Source organism: Haliotis asinina, chromosome 9, assembly GCF_037392515.1.
Source record: "Haliotis asinina isolate JCU_RB_2024 chromosome 9, JCU_Hal_asi_v2, whole genome shotgun sequence".
In the NCBI taxonomy this organism is placed as follows: domain Eukaryota; kingdom Metazoa; phylum Mollusca; class Gastropoda; order Lepetellida; family Haliotidae; genus Haliotis; species Haliotis asinina.
Genome location: NC_090288.1, coordinates 35,756,393 through 35,773,753, shown reverse-complemented (window position 1 = coordinate 35,773,753; position 17,361 = coordinate 35,756,393). Strand labels below are relative to the sequence as shown.

At 40.2% G+C, this 17,361-nt stretch overlaps 1 protein-coding gene across 1 annotated transcript; it reads left to right on the top strand.

Annotated features, from left to right (window-relative positions):
* Positions 1-4,237: 4,237 nt before the first annotated feature.
* LOC137296704 (C-type lectin domain family 4 member G-like) lies at positions 4,238-11,490 on the top strand. The gene is made up of 4 exons (XM_067828529.1): positions 4,238-4,345; positions 7,007-7,260; positions 7,920-8,111; positions 10,644-11,490. Exons 1-4 carry the CDS (start codon positions 4,281-4,283, stop codon positions 10,850-10,852), a joined length of 720 nt encoding a protein of 239 aa, XP_067684630.1. The 5' UTR covers positions 4,238-4,280; the 3' UTR covers positions 10,853-11,490.
* The last annotated feature ends 5,871 nt before the right edge of the window (positions 11,491-17,361 follow it).

The window sequence follows — 17,361 nt, the reverse complement described above, 5'->3', positions numbered from 1 at the left end:
ACCTGGTGTAAGAATAAATCTTTTACGTTAAAACTAATTAATCCCCTGATACACATCCTTTTATCAGCTCTGCCGAGGAATGATACTTGGGGATTTGTTGATGAAGGATTCATGTAAAATTACTTTACACGCGGTGAAACCTAGCTGAGGTAATAATTAAGGAAGTGGCATTTGAAGAACAAAAGTGAAACATGCACTCAAAGTTAAAAGTGAAATGTCTTCACCTAAAGGGGCTCCGGGTGTATAAAGTGTTCAGCTGTCAAAGGCTTGGCATTGCTTTAAAATGCGGAAACTAAAGATCAGATAATTAACTGTTCTAACAACTCATCAGCATTTACGATAATTACGCACATGAAATATGTTCCTTCACTCCGTTGAGCTGGAAGGGGAATGGAGGCGAAGAACGGTCTGATATACCAGAGTTGCGCTATAAATATATTGAATAAATAATATTTCAAGTGAGTACTTGTTTAACATAGGGTGGGGAATGTGTTAACACAACCAAGTGAGGAAATAGGAGTGTACCTTTGATGGTGGCGGTATTTTATTTGGACATGAAAAATATTTTTCGATCCGAAGCGAGGAAAGTACGTTGCCAAACTTTGCTCGCTTCGCTCACGTATAAGAAGACTTGTCATATTCTCTATGCTGCGCCACCCCATTTGCGCTACAGTTTGTCTGTGATGTAAGAGAAAGCAGTTTATGGGTAACTCTGTACTGTGCAGGAAGCCAATGTAGCCCACGTAGGATTGGTGTGATTTCATAGTACTTTCTGGAACCAGTGATGAGACGAGCAGAGCTGTTCTGTTGATGCCGTAGGAGTTTGATGTTTGAGCTTGACATTCCACAATGCAGCGAGTTACAGTAATCCAGGCGGTTTGTAATGTTAGCTTCAGAGTTTTCAGACAATCCAAAGTCAGATATTTCTTGATGTTGTACATTTTCTTGTAGCATTTTAGTTCCCAATTATTTTACCTACACGAGTCCTTCCAGGTCTACAACCAGAGTTTGCCCTTAACCAGTAAAAGCTGCAGGCCCTAAAGACTCAGAACATTAAACAATTTGTGGGTCCAGATTAGAATGAGTAGGCCTACATTTTAATAAGGAATTGATACTCTTAGTTATTTGGTACAAAAACGCTGTCGGCCATGAGCACCTGCAGGAAACGAAAGCTGTGCGTTCAAATGTATTTGAACCGACGTTAATTTTGAACGATGTCTACAGCTGGGATGCAACTTCCTTGAGAGACATTTAGAAGGGTACTGAGGAAGAATGAGAATTGTTCGTTTGTTGTTTGTTGAGACTTACATGGGCTCTAGTTGGGATTACGTCATCCTTTTGGGGGCATGGTGGGTGAGTTGGCTAAGGCGCCAGGCTAGTGATCCAGCAAGGTTGAGGTTTCGGGATCGAGCCCACCTGTGACCGGGTGTAAAAATCTTGGAGTCAGCTTTGTGTGCAGACTCTTTCAGTGTTGTCACAACCCCTACTGAACAGTACACAACCCTGTGCACTTAAAAGAACCCACGAATCCGTTGGTATATGACCAGATGGTGGCCACACCTTGGACAAATTGCTGTGACTATGTGTCCCAGTCCACCCAGCTGTCAACTGGGTATCTCGTTAGGATAAGAGAGCCACAATAAACTCGCCTAGTGGCAGTAATAGTTGTATACTCCCCAGGGAGTTGAGATTGAAATGCGATGTGCTGTTGAGATTGACATCCAGTGATCGAGGGAAAAAATACCAGCGCCTTGAGCATGCACTAGTGGGTGGATATGTGCGCTATATAAATATCCTATCTATCTATCTTTGGCGAATAAAAAACCCCACAATTTTTACTATGGGATTATATTATTCAATTATCCCGAATAAAGGTGGATGGGGACATATTTTTAATTGTCATAACAGTGTATCTGAAAATAGTATGCGTTGTTTATATTTAAGGTGGTTATTGATAAATCTACTATCGACACTGCTTCCGCTTTGGAAATAGAGCTGTTATCTGGCCATTGAAAAGACATTGTTCTGGATCCAATGCCAGTGGCAACGCACGAACATCCGTGGATCCATCTGTAAATTAGATCTGCATTGAATATATTTTCTTCCTAATAGATTAAATTCTTGTTCATCCTGTAATTGATTGGTTTCAGGCGTGTTAAATGCGACCAGTGTCAGGTCGACTTGTTGCCAAGGAGACGATAGCAAATGGAAAAGGTATCTATTTTCGAGCTCAAATTGACAGCAATAATGTTTTTTTAAATATTCAGATCCTTACTTTTATTGTGTAGATCCTCACAGAAGGGACAAGCACGCATCCGCATGCAGGACTGTACTCATAGAGTAACATACTGCAAAGATAGTTTATTGCGACGTTTGTTAAGAGTAGCCTCATCTGCTGTAACTTAAAGAAAGACAGGGGAGAAGTTAGGAAAGATACAAGACAAAGTCCAAGACCTTGTTAGTGTACAGAATGGCGTACTTTGCGGTTGCTGTTTCAGACTACACCATATACGATGGTTTTGGACGCATCGGTGATCTATGTACGTGTAGGATCGTATTTGTAACACCTTGTCATTTTGAATCACTTACACCGTTCAACAAATCAAGTAACTTGTCTTGCCAGAAATTCTGTGTTCTGTGCACAGGCATTAATATAAGTAAATGTTTTGACAGACAAAGGAGATTGCTGTCCCGGTGCACTTTCACCCAGTAGTGAGACCGTTAACGTTTTTAACTTCACCACAAATCCCTGATACAGCTTTGGAAATAGCATGGGGATTTAATTAATTAGGAAGATAATCTGTTTCCTCAATCCCCAGGAAACGAGACCACGGGTCAGCATGTGAAGAAATGTAGATTGATCGATATTTTTAAACATCTCTTCTTTTCATTTGTTGATGTACCAGATGACCCGTGAAGTTAGTAACTTTGCTGGTATTCGAGGTGATTAAAACGAAGTTACGGATACACCATTTGATAATATGCGGGAACCAAGTTGCATGGCTGCATATATACTACTAAAATATAGAATGGAGTCGTTGTGTATTATTTTAAGTTGTGCATGATAAGCACATTGTCTGTGTGGTGTTTTCCTTAACCACCGTTTAACTGTTGAAAGGGTGATATTTAAATATGTATGATTTGACAAGAGGCATCAAGAGATGTGTCAACAGTCAGTTCCCAAATTCATATCCTGTGTGTCCACAATTGGCGTTGATGCAGGCTTGACATCGACGACGCGTAGACAGCACTAAGCGATTGAGGAAAACTTTGGGAATATTGCTCCATGTCTAACGCTTGCTCCATGTCTAACGCTTGTCCCAAATCAGCTGACGTCAATGGCTCATGTCATATGGACATGCTCACGGAGTAGGGCATACGTACCGTTTGTGGCAAACACCTGATATCACCGCTGATTTTTCACTTATCCATTCATATCGACATTTCCATCACTATTCGTGTCGGTAAATATCGGAACTAATTATTCTCTGGCGTATATAATGTGTCGAACTAAATGATGATTGAAATCAATTATTCAAATGTTATTTCTCTTGACCTTCAATAGCTCAAAGACTTGTACTAGAACATCATTTCAACTTAATCAAGGCTCTTCTTAATAAGTAAGTGCAATGTCAGTGTAATGAGTATATCTTTAGAAAAGGACATAATTACGAGTATGGCCAAAATGACTACCTGACTTGTGTCATTGATAATCAATCTGGAGGAAATACGGTTACTGAAGGATCGAGGCGCCCATATTTGTGTCACTTCGATTCGTATAATAAAACAAGGAGTAGTTCAAATTCTCGCTGTTGTGTTGAACGTGTACTTTCATATGCTTATTATCAAACTCTCCCAAGTGTGACATTTGAAATTTACATTAAGTTACTCAAATGCATTAACGAATTTGTCACCAATATGATGGAGGAACATTTCGGGTACATCGGGTACATTTAGTAAATAAGGAATGATATTGATCGAGTGAGAACCACATGATTACAATCATTCAATTAGATGAGTCGAACCGACTGTGGGGACAATGTTGTGAAGCCGACATGTCTCCACCTAACTACCTTGTCATTGTATGTAACAATTGCGTTCACCGAGTCATTTGCGTATTGATATTTCAGCTTGTACATGATTTTTCACCATTGTTGATGCTTGTCAATATGTATCGACGTAGACGTCAAGACTACCATTGTAGGAGGTGCGTGTCCAAAGTGGTTAAAGTGTTACAAGCTGTTCAAAACTGTTCGTTCATTGAAGGTAAAACGGTGTACATGCATCAAAAGAAGGCGATGAGGCTGGTGATCATACTGTGTCTGTCGTTGTTCCCTGCGCTGTCGTAAGTAATTTAAAGCGTTATATATAGACATATAGATGAGACTAACATACTTACAGTTTCATTGTTTGTTGACGATGATCCCAATCCTTTGATAGCTTCTGATAGACTAGGTGAAGACAAACGAATGATCCGTTGTCCCAAACGCGTTTAGGAAGAATATATATTAAATTAATAATTCGACTGATTTATTAAATTCTAGGAATAGAACGGGAGAAGTGTTTAAACTCCTCGTTTCACAAGCTTGAATTGTGATGTCAGCCCTTTTTTTTTGGTCTGCGTTTTTTTTCTCAATGAGGAATTAAACGGTACTTCGTAACACTGATACTTTTGCATACTTGGATTGTTCTAGAAGTCGTCGCCATGTAGGTCGTTGTTTCCAGATTCCGGTGTTTATATCAACCCCTGTAATTAGCGAATCACTAAATTGTTAATCACTCGAGACTACGTATTTTCCATTACTTACATTCTAAATGTGTTTATAATCACAACAGATTAATAATTCTAGATAAAATACCTCTCGTTAATAATTACGAGTAAGTCAGTTACAATTTAAAGTCGCGTTGGCAATATTACAGCCATATCGTGACAAGCACAATTTATTCCTGTACTTCATAAAGTTCTAATGCAGAATCTATCACCACAGGGCAACAAAACAGCCAATCGATTTAAAACTAGCATTGAATATAATAGTATACATCATGTAGGACTATTACAGTATAAAAACGACCAGTATATGACCAGCAACTGAAACACCAGACTAGTCACCATGGGAACTTCTAGTCACCATGGGAACTTCTAGTCACCATGGGAACTTCTAGTCACCATGGGAACTTCTAGTCACCATGGGAACTTACAGTATCTTTACAAACTGCATGGACCCCAGCTGGATTTACACCATCCCTTCTGCTATGGGTGACTGAAGACAAATACAATGTATAGCCATAATTTAAAAGCACACATATTCTACGATCAAAAATGTGGTAAGTTTGAATTTACTATGAATGCACTGGGACTTACATACGCTTTCAGGAGGACACTAATTTACAGCACTTTAACCACTGTTGAGGATACAGCCACTAATATGATATTTATTGAGCTACTTTGCTTAGGAGTGCTTTACGAATTTGTTATGAATTAACTACAGTTTGGAATCTGGAGTTTGTGGCCAAAATATTTAACAATTAACACCGACTTCCCGATTGCTCAAGAGAATCCAGAACTAACTACGAGTATATTACGATTGCTCAAGAGACTCCAGAACTAGCTACGACTATATTACGACTGGTCAAGAGAATCCAGAACTAACTACGACTATATTACGACTTAGTTACGAACTTCACGAAATAAATACGATTCAACTTCGAATCCACGATTTGGCCAGTTCGTGGCGATTCGTGAGATTCGTGGTCTGTGTGGAACAGGGTCATTAGATGTCAGGGTAAGGGTGTACAGACAGCGAGGTATGCTGACGTGTGCGTCGACAGTTTGTTATCACATCTCATAACTGGACACAACTTATCATTGCCAACAGCAGTGTGACCTGGCTGCGATACAGGAATTATTGGGCCTCTTGTGCAGGGACGTAGCTTCAGGCTTCTGCAATATGATGCCCGTCCACATGTCGTTCGATACATAGTGACAAGCCATACGGATTGCGATATGATAGTATCGGACCTGCCAACAGTCGAACAGGTATCAAACAAACCCTCACAAATAATGTAATAATTTTTTAACAAAACAAACAACACCCAAAACAAAACCGAACCAGAACAAAACAACCCCACCCCGCACCCCACAATACACACACCAGAAAAAGAACCAACCACCCCCCACCCCCTGATTTCAAAACTCCATAGACACTTGCTACTTTAATGAAGAGGCGGTGGAGTACCCATATTGTTAAAGTGTTCTGTCGTCTCGCTGAAGACCTGGGTTCGATTCCCCACATGGATACAGTGTGTGCAGCCCGTTTCAGGTGTTCCCCGCCGTGATATTGCTGGAATATTGCATAACGCTGCTTAAAACTGTAGATTACTCGCTCACTCTCTTTATAAAACATGCGTAGTAGAAGGTATCGGTGGGCAGGACTTATATACTATGTGTCATCACCAATATTCAGTGACCCGTACATATACATTTCGTCACTGTGGATTTTGTTTTGGCAGATATTCGAGACTCGTGGCGTTGATGTTTTGAAACGATGTTTTTGATGACTGGAGTCAAATGGTTAAAAATGTTGGCTTTGTTATGTCTTTATTTCAAGGACTTGAATCCAGTGTACATGTTTTCGAGACGAGCGGCTTTGACGGTTTCAAACAGTTAATGGCTGAAGTCAAATGATTAAATATGGTTTCTTCGCTCTCTGTCTTTGTGGGGGCGATGGGGTAGCCTAAGTTTCAAAGCATTCACTCGTCCCGCTCGCTGAAAACCTGGGCCTAGAAGTTCTTTTAGTGCTAAGATAGTCGTCTGTTAACGTTTATGAATGGCACTTACGACTGTCTTAGCGCCAAGAGAGCATTGAAAATCTACACCCTGGGTTCGATTTCCACATGTGTAGAATGTGTGTAGACAATGTCTGGTGTCCCCCTTCGTGATACTGCTGGAATACTGCTAAAAGAGGGGTAAAACCAACTCATGCAATCACTGTGTCTTTGTTTCAAGGACCGGAATCCAGTCCACATTTGAGCTACTTATAAAGCGCAACGAATTCCCCATGTTCTCGTATCAGCAAACGACAGTGACTGCGGGAACCCACGATGAATGTGCCACACAGTGCGCGCGAAACCCAAGATGCTCTCTCTTCAAGTACGAAATACCAGCGTCCCAGTGTACTACTCTTGCGCCAGACAGATTTAACTGGGGCAGCGCCGAAGTCCGGAAAGCCCAAGAAAGCGTCTACGCCCACACCGATACAGGTATTTTGATAATTAGAAGCCATACTATCACACCAAACTTCCCCTAAAATCATTTCTCTCATTAATTCTAACTATCAGCCCCTAGCAAAGCTACCATATTAAATACATATTAAGAATACATTTTGAAATTAAGAAGTTCGAATGAATTAATGCAACGTTGGATTAAATCGACTCCCGCGCCCTCTGGCGACCGAACTTTATTTCAAGTGTACTCCATAGAGTCATGTCCCTAGGAATACTCTTTACGAATATCCTTTAAAGCAACTTATTGAGGCCAGTTCGGCAAACACCGCGTGCGACAGCTTTGGATCTACGGAGCAATCGTTTATATTCCATATATGGCAAGTGTTATCTGATTCGAAGCTCTTCGCCTCAAAGTTTCTTTTATCGATATCAGGCAAGTCGTAAGGGATAATAAGCCTTTAATTGCATCAATACGAAGCCAAAGTGAGCACATGTATCCCAATAAACATTATTGACCAAAATATTATCGAAAAAGCGTGACTTAGTGACTTTAATATATCAATCTTGTGGCGCCATCTTTGAATGCTTACACGCGCACGCCACATACAAACACACACAGAAATAGAGTTCAAAACATAGACTAATATTATCACATCTGATATTCAGTGTACCCACATCTCATCATGTTATTTCAGGATGGTGCCCTGTTGAACAGGGATACATTTTCCTAAGGGATATTCAGACGTGTATACGGGTGTCCTCCACAACGGCCAATCACGACTCCGCCTTGATTCAGTGTGGCCAGCACGGCGGCAGACTCATAATCCTTTCGGATTCCAATAAATGGGAGATGATATCAAAGATGACTCTGGACCCACTAGTTACAGGTGAGTGCTGACTGTTGACTTCCCCTTTGAATGGCTTAGTACATGAACTGCTGTACTGTGTTCCTTTAGATGACAACACACACAAACTGGATGATAACTCGATACAGAATGCCACATTTCTTTCAAAAATTGGTTCGTTATATATTCTGCGGACGGGTATTTGCTGTTTAAGGGAAAGTGTTTCCCCATCATCATGCCTTAAAAGAATATCGATATAGAAGATGAAGATAACAACTCGTGCTCCTTGCGGACTTTCAAATATGTGAAGGTTTGTGAGTCAGTGGGTTCAGTTGCATGTTGAAGTCAGTGACATTCAGGCGTTCTGTAAATAAGTGAACCTGGACCAGACAATCCAGTGATACGATGACATGTGTGAACCAAGTCAGCGAGCCTGAACACCCAATCCCATTAGTCGCCTCTCACGCCAACCATGGATAACTGAAGATCAATTCATGTGTAATATATATGGCAGGCATTGATCCTTAAACTCAGTGACAATAAAATAAATCACAGTTAAACGTGCATACATTTTCTGACTTTGATACACTAAGTTAAGTAGGATTCTGAATTCATTTGAAAGGTAATAGATGTACATATGAGAGCGGTAACAAAGGTTTATCAAAGTTAAAAATGTTCATTGCACTTCAGGTCTCCGGCCCATATACATTAGAGTTACATGCATTATACACTTACATACTGTTTGAATACACAGATGATGTTAACAGAATACCACATTTAGACACGGCATTGTAGATGTGATAGTTTTAATACCATGTCACAAATGCTGCAAATGGTGACTTGGAGAGGTAACATGTATTGTTTATGTAAATCTCCACACGTCTTCCTTCAATAATCGTCAAGTTTGATGGTCCTAATCTCAATCCTATTAATGAATGTCTCAACCTTTTTACACTAGGTATGATAGGTACTTTTCGGCTTTGAGTAGGGTTTTAAACATTCTATTGGAATCATATCGTGAGCTATTATATAAAACTGAGTGCCAGTCTTGATTAAATACAAAAAAGAATCACATTGCCAACTGACTAATTTAGCCATACGAAACTAAAACCATGAGTGAAAAATGAGATTTCTGATATGAGATGCTCATGTTACTTTACCCAACTCATTCAGATAAACAAGGATATTGTAAGTCTTTTTGGGTAGTCTGTTTTCACGCATACATAATTTTCAGCCAGTATTTTATGCATCCGATACATGACTCGATATACAAAAGATATCTCCCACATTCACCATATATCATACACGTTGTCCCACACATAGAAACCTTTTACACGCTAATAGATGTATTTTTCGATACTTTAAACTTGCTGGAATCCCCATGTGTCGGAGATGTAGAGTAAGGTAGACTGTAATTGTTAATCAAAGAGCTTAAAAATATTTTGGGTGTGAACACGGCAAAGTTAGACATATATGACCATGAATTAATTAATGCTTTTTTTGCTCTCAATGCCAGTCAGCAACCGGTTATTTTTTTCACATTAATGGTTGTATTAAACATAAGATCAAAAATTGTGTACTGATTTCTTACAGTAGCAAAATGATTATCGAAACTCCATCTTTCTCTTGTTGTAACTGGTCCGCCTTTTCTGAAAGTTTAGGACGATCAACAGAATCGAAAGTTTTGGGAAAATCGAAAAAGGCAACATATAACTTCCGCTTTCGACGAAATAAACATTTTTCCACTGGGGCAAGTTGTGTAAATATATGATCTGATGTTGAGTATTTTTTTCCTAAAACTTTGCCATGATTACTCATGCGGGAAATAATTCTGTAATCAGGGTTTGTACAATACCCCTTTTTATTCATAGGGATGATAACTGACATTGCCCATCTCGGTGGAAATATATAACAACTTTGCATTGATTATTCAAAAATGGCATAATTATAAATTGTGAACACGTCAACATTTCTACAACTTGCTCCAAACCAGCTGAGTCTTCCATTTATTAAGTGCATCAACGTTTCACAGATTTACTGATCTGTAATGGGTGAATGTAAAACAAGTGTTTCTGGGCTTGAGTCAGTTGTCATGCCTATTGCACCATCTTGCACGTCAGTGCTCGTGCAAAAATCATTAAAAATAGAAACATTTTTTAAAAACCTTTAAAATGAGCAAGCCATGATCTTTTACTGATTCGATTACCAATGATTGGTCTATTCTTGAATTTTCGTATTTGCTTCCTAACAGCTGTTAGTCAACCGCTCGACTTGCAAGATTTTTTCTACATTTCTCCAAGTCTGCTTTATATCTTCTACAAAGGGTTTTGTATCTATTTCTTTACCTACATTAGAGTCTCCTGTTTAATTCCTTACGATGTTTTCTAACTATCCTAAGTGATTTTCGAGCGTGCGTTTTCACACTCGGAGTTTAGCGGTGTCATCGTCTGAGGTCTCATTATGTTTCGTCATGCAACTATCATCACCGCTAGTGACAAGGTTATCTAAAAGTGTCTGAATTCCACAAGAATAATTCGTTTCACAATTCGCTTATCACGAACTCGTTATTTCCAGGGCTTACAGTCTTAGTTCGAGTTGGTGCCGATGATAACACAGTGTCAGGAACGTATGTGTGGGGAGACGGACGTCCAGTGAATGGCAGTCTGTGGAGTAGCGGTGAGCCAAATGATCCCAACGAACACTGTGTTGCCATTTCTAATGGAGCACTCTATGACATACCTTGCACTATGGTGGTGTACTTCATTTGCGAAATACATAAATAAGTATACAACTTGCCCACCCACCCACCACCCACCCAACCTCTGTGTTTAGGATTAACTACTACTATTAATTAACTCGCCAGCTCGTTTGGTTTGGTGTTGGTTGTGATTTAAAGATCACCTTGGGAGATAACAGAAAATCGTGGATCACGAACCAGGGGGAAATGTTCATTAAGCTACAACGTGGATGTGCTGATTCTTGAAGGCTGTGATTAATGCGTTGGTGGCAATCCCTAGTGAAACATTCCCAATAAACTCGACCAACTCTTCTTGTTTTTAGCCATTACCAACTAGTTTTCACGACCATGTTTTTGTTCACGTGAGGGCCCGACTCGCGTGCCTTACACCCCTAAATTGGAATCCTCAAAGTAATCTTAATATTGTTCACCGCCTGACTGAACTAGTTGTTTTAAGAAATGTTGGGAAAATGGGTGAAAACCGAAGGGACAATATCCACTGGACACGTGGAACGTCCTTAAATATGACGGCCCCAGAACCAACAACAATGTGGAAGGGTACCACATGCCTGAAGAAGAAGGTCAGTAAGGCGCATTCCAACATATTTGAGGTGATCTCCATATTATATTCCGAGGGAGGATATAGCCTAGTATGTCAGATGTGTATGGGAGGATCGATTTCATATACTGCTTATATCAGTTTAAAAGAAGCATTTCAAAACTGTTTGTTTAGCTGGAAAGATTTCATATACTGGTTTGTACCGTTTACACAAGAGCATGTATGCCTCCTAAATAAACACCAAATTTGCTTCTCCGTTTGTTTGCATTTTAACGCTGCTCTCACTCATATTCAAGCTAAATGGCGCCGTTCTATAAAGACTCGAGTTTGGACCAGACAGTTAAGTGATCAACAGCATGAGCATTCGGTTTACGCCAAATGCAACCTTAACCAGTTGAACCAAGAGGTATTATCAATTTGTACTCCTAGTTCGTGCATTCAGAACATATTTATCTACAGCCCATTGATCCGTCTGTCAGTATTAAGTTTGTCTTGGTTTTATATTGGTTCTGTATATACCTGGGGTTTTCTGTGCACAAAGTCTCATGGCATAATACGTTTTGGACAACAGGTCAACCCACTGTTATTAGCAAGTCAAAATTTGTTTCAATGGAAATGTGACAAAATGTCAATTCTAAAAAGTCCTTATTTGGAAAAATACCTCAACTGCGACACAATTTTGAATGCTCCCTAAACAGCAAAAGCACTACTATAGTGCACAAATATTTATGATAAGGGATAAGGCTCCGAAAGAAAACAATTAGTTACGGACACACAGACTAGCGCATAACTATGTGGAATAATTAAAAAGGACAAAAAATGTTTCGATCCATACACTATGATGTACCAGCAACGATAATACCGGGTGAGTGAGCGAATGTACATAGCTCTAGCCGATAGTTGCAATACTATAGCAAAATACCAGGGACACCTGGAACGGACTCCAAGCACTGCATAGAAACGAAATTCTTCATGATGGGCAAGCGCGTTAAACATAAGGGCACCCGACCGCCCAAAGAGCGTATTGAATACTATTGAATAAGCCCTAAATGGAGCAAGTATTTAAATCATCAGGTTCTGAATCCCTGGTCTCCCTTGGGCTTCTTTTCAATTTTAATGGTCTGTACGTTATAATCAAAATAATATAATACTAATATATGTAATACTATATATAATACTATAATAATAATTATTATTTTTTCCTTCAGTATATATTCAGAGACGAAGCGTTAGTCTTGAGAGCCAGCGTCAGATTCTAGTGGTCAATCAATGCCAATACATGTAAGAGCACTCCTCGTACCGATCATATGTTGGCGTCCATGCTGGCCGCACGGCTATATTCCTTGACCATGGTGTGATAGAGCAGATGATGTTCCTGGAGATAAGACTTGTTCTTTAATCATTCCAGCTATAAACTCGGGTAACAGCAACGCTGTATAACTCGTATTTATGAATAAATCCAAAAACATTTTTTTTACCTTACTCTGAACGTAATGGGAATTTTGTTTGACATACAGCACAGTAAATATACTCATGAAAACAAATTAGGGAACACATGAAAGTGCACGTGTTCCTTTATTCTTATCCAGATTCCTCCACATAGTTTGTATTGCACTGTGTGACATTCTGTAAATAAATAAAGGAACATTATCTCTTTAAGATGCTACTGAATTACCAGCCTTCATGTACTCACAAAGGACTGCATAAACTGAGGTCTAAGGCGCTGCAGTTCCCTGATTGTGATGAAGATGTCCATGTCCCCGTCCAGCCTCAGCCTGCTGATGATGTTCAGGACACTGCAGAACACGCCACTCACACTAGCGCCGTCTCTGTCATAGCCAACATACTACCAAACATAAGAAGGGATGACAATGGAAGACCTGAGTCCTATTTATTTCGATTCTCTTTCACATTCTACAGCTGAACTTTCTTACTATTTACCATGTTGGCAATTCATCTTTGATGCTATCTTCTAAGCCTAACGTCTGAATATTGCTGAGTGCGGCGCAAAACTAAACTCACTCACTCACTACTGCATACACAATCCTCTGTCAGAAGTATATATCAAAGTGCTTTACACACTGGCAGTGGACAAGGACTTTGTGGTCAGTGGAAGTGATGACCATGTGCACGGTGTTGACTCCGGTACTCCGGTAGTGATGCTGACAGGGATGCCATGTCAAGACACTTGAGACTGAACACAAAGACGGATCGCACACGTCCCTGCGTCACAAGATACAGTGGCTTTGTCTGAATATGATTAATCATTTTGATTACAGCTTAGTCTTTTACTTTTGAAATGATCCTCAGCAGCTCATGCTTGTCGTATGAGGCGATGATTGGCGGGATTAAGTGGTCAGACTCACGGTTTTGGTTGATATACGTCATCGTATCCCACCTACGTAGACGGAACCTCGTGTTGTTGATCACTGGATTATTTATCAAAAAGTGTATTTCTGGTTCAGTGCTCAGTGTGGCGTTAAACGACAAACAAACAAATCAAATTTGCCTTCAGTCGTATCAAGTAGGGCTGTGAACTGACAAATGCATTGTATTGAGTGAGCGAGTGACTTTAGTTCTACGCCATATTCTGCAATACCCCAGCTATATGTCGGGGTATGTGAATAAGCGAGTCTGGACCAGACAATACAGTGCACGTGGTCAACAGCATGAGCATCCAATTCCCGTGTCAGGACATAATTTGAAATTTATCGACCGCGGTGAATTCATACGACTTCAGATTTGTAACAAAAAGGATCTTGCACAATATCGCAACATTACGGGAATCTGCAGGCCCTGTACCAAGCCAAGAGTTTACTAAATACACCAAGTGACACTCATGTCTAGAACCAACCTGCCCTTCCGACAGTTCATGCAGTAAATCCAAAGTAAAGATAAAATGTGTTTTTCCGTGATAGTGAAAAAAGTGAATTGTCCTCATGCTAATTGATTACTTAATGAATACTAACTGCGAATGTCATTCTTCAACTTATACCCTATATTGCATATTGCACATTGCAGCTAATGAAGTTTGTGTGTATCACAGATCGATCTTCAACATTGCTGAATAGGAATCGCATGCATCACTGACCTTGTGGACAATTGTAAACGTCCTCTGTGTGCACATCTCCCGCCTTGAATCCTCCGCCTCGTGTGTAATAGTAAATGATCCCTGTTTAAAGCTTTGGTTTTCTCAGGGGTATGCGTTCTTAGCCTCCTAGAATGAAAAAAAATCAAATATAAAATGTATAGTTCGACTTCTTATGCTGACAAACAAGACGTTTGCGATGTACATCAGCTGTATCTGCTTAGAATTACATTACGCTAGTGGCTTGTGCTTGATGCGAATTCGATTTGCTTCAGTAACCCATGGATGTCAGAGGAGCTGGTTACAGTCCCAAAACTTTCAAAGTAAATGTAAAACTTCCATTTTTTAAACGTAGAATTTTGTTATTTCAAAGACTAAAGGGATGGTAGAAATCCAAATAGGGTCCATTCAGGTAGCAATGCCCCTTGTATCATGACCTAAATTCAGTTGTTGGTGATTTATAGCCCTCTGTTATATTGTTGTTTTGTCTTCTTAGATTAATCCACCCGTGAAGGTTCCGGGGTAGAATAGGCCTTCAGCAACCCATGCTTGCCACAAAAGGCGACTATGCTTGTCGTAAGAGGCGACTAACGGGATCGAGTGGTCAGGCTCGCTGACTTGGTTGACAAATGTCATCGGTTCCCATTTGCGCAGATCGATGCTCATGTTGTTGATCACTGGATTGTCTGGTCCAGACTCGATTATTCACAGACCGCCGCCATATAGCGGCGTAAACCTAAACTCACTCACTCACTCACTCACTCTTAGATTAATCCGTTTTAGATTTTATAACTAGTTTTAAATTTATATTAGTGATTATCTGGTTGTTTTATCGTCCTTCGCTGACAGGTTTTTTAAATTCACCATTACTTAGGGGCGGTGGGGTAGCCTAGTGGTCAAAGTGTTCGCTCGTCATGCCGAACACCCGGGTTCGACTCCCCACATAGGTACAATATGTGAAATCAGTGTCTGGTGTCGACTGCCGTGGTATAATTGCTGGAAGATTGCTAAATGCGGGGTAAACCCACACTCCCTCGCACCCGTTCGTCGCGATATTGGTGAAGTATTGCTGATGTGACGATAAAGCTGTCTCGTATAAAAGGAGTAACGAGATCGGGTGGTCAGGCTCGCTGACTTGGTTGACACATGTCATCGTATCCCAGTTGAGAAGATAGATGCTCATGCTGTTGATACCTGGATTGTCACCTCCAGACGTGATTATTTACAGACCGCTGGCATATAGCTGGAATATTGCTGAGTGCGGCGTTGAACAACAATCAATCAACTGATCACACAATTATGAAGTTGAACGAATGGTGCAACCTTGGAGCCATCCAAGTAGACAACAGTACGACAGTCATGGTCGTACACAAGTCTCCAGAAGTCCACCACGGTGCCTGGTCAGGGTGTGTGGGTCACTATCAGGTTGCTGGGCCGGAGAACAGACTGAAGTAACAAACATGGACTGTTATGGTGTATTTCTCCTCATCAGCTGTAGACGAGCCATATTCAGTCTATGAACCCGGATTCAATATTCAACTGATAGACGCATTACGACATTGCGTTTGCGTCACTAGTGAAAATACATAGAGAATGTAATCACTGGATTGTCTGGTCCAGACTTGATTGTTGATCGTACAGCTATAGTAGAAACAGACAATTGCTGGTGAAATAAAAAGAATTGTACAATCGAGGCTGTTTTTAGAAGAGATTTCTTACGGTCGCTTAAAGGCTTTTGTCGTTTCTATGCAGTAAGGAATATAAACTGGATAGTTGCTAAACCATTAACTATAATTTACATGCACATGCTATTCAGTCAGGTATTATACATACAGACAAAACTACAGCATTGGTGGGATCATTGCGCTGGTGAACCGGTGCACTCAGATCAAGTCTCGTCTTGCTACCTGAAACACGAAACCCTTTGCTAATTACTCGTTAGGATCAATAACATACACTTATCAGATAGGATCACCATATCGCCGGTTACAGCAATGCTTCAGTAAAGCTTTCGTAACGTCGGAGGACCTTTCCAAATTTGACCAAAAACTATATCTGATGTGTGTCCCTATCTTAACTTGTCCTGTGTTTTTTCTGTTACATCTGTGCGTGTGATGGGTGAGAATTGCCGATGTGACTATAAATCTTCACTCACTCACTCACTCATTTGACTCCTAGGACTTTACAGAATTTCAGTCCTACCCCACAACGAAGCGCATGTGATACATGTCTCGCCAAAGGCAAGTGAGTTTGTTCAAGCCTGCCTCCGTTCACCCAGCTGAAACTGGGTACCCGGTGGGATATGTCTTCTAGCGCATCACAGGCAGTTTCTGTTATTCCAGATAGAGGTAATGTTTGCGCTTTGAGGTGGAAGGCGCGTTATAAATTCACCGTTTTTATTAATATTATTTAGCAAAATTCAATAAAGGTTGTAACAAACTGGAATGCGGTACGTTACAACTCCCACATTATGAAATGTATACATAAGTTTAAAAAAACCTTTTCCATATATGTAATGTAGTAAACCAAAGTTTATAACGTTAAATTGTGACTCAATTAAACCCTTTATTCATACAATACATTAGGATATACTGTTCCTTTTTGCCATAAATAGCCTGATAATAAAGAAAACAGAAATGTTTATAATATCTTGTGTTGCTAAGTACTTGGTGGTATGATCATGTCCATGTGAAGTAAACAAATGTAAGACATTATAGTGTCATACTGACTGTTCTATATGACAACTCTAATGCGTGACTGACATCGCGATCATAAGCGGCCAAATGTTTTTAAGGGCTACCACGATAACCAGTGTTCCAAATACCTGCCTACCCGACCGCCCGTGTCGGGTTATTTTCAACACGGACTGCAAGAATCTCAAATTCACCTGCTCGACGGGCGGGTTAAA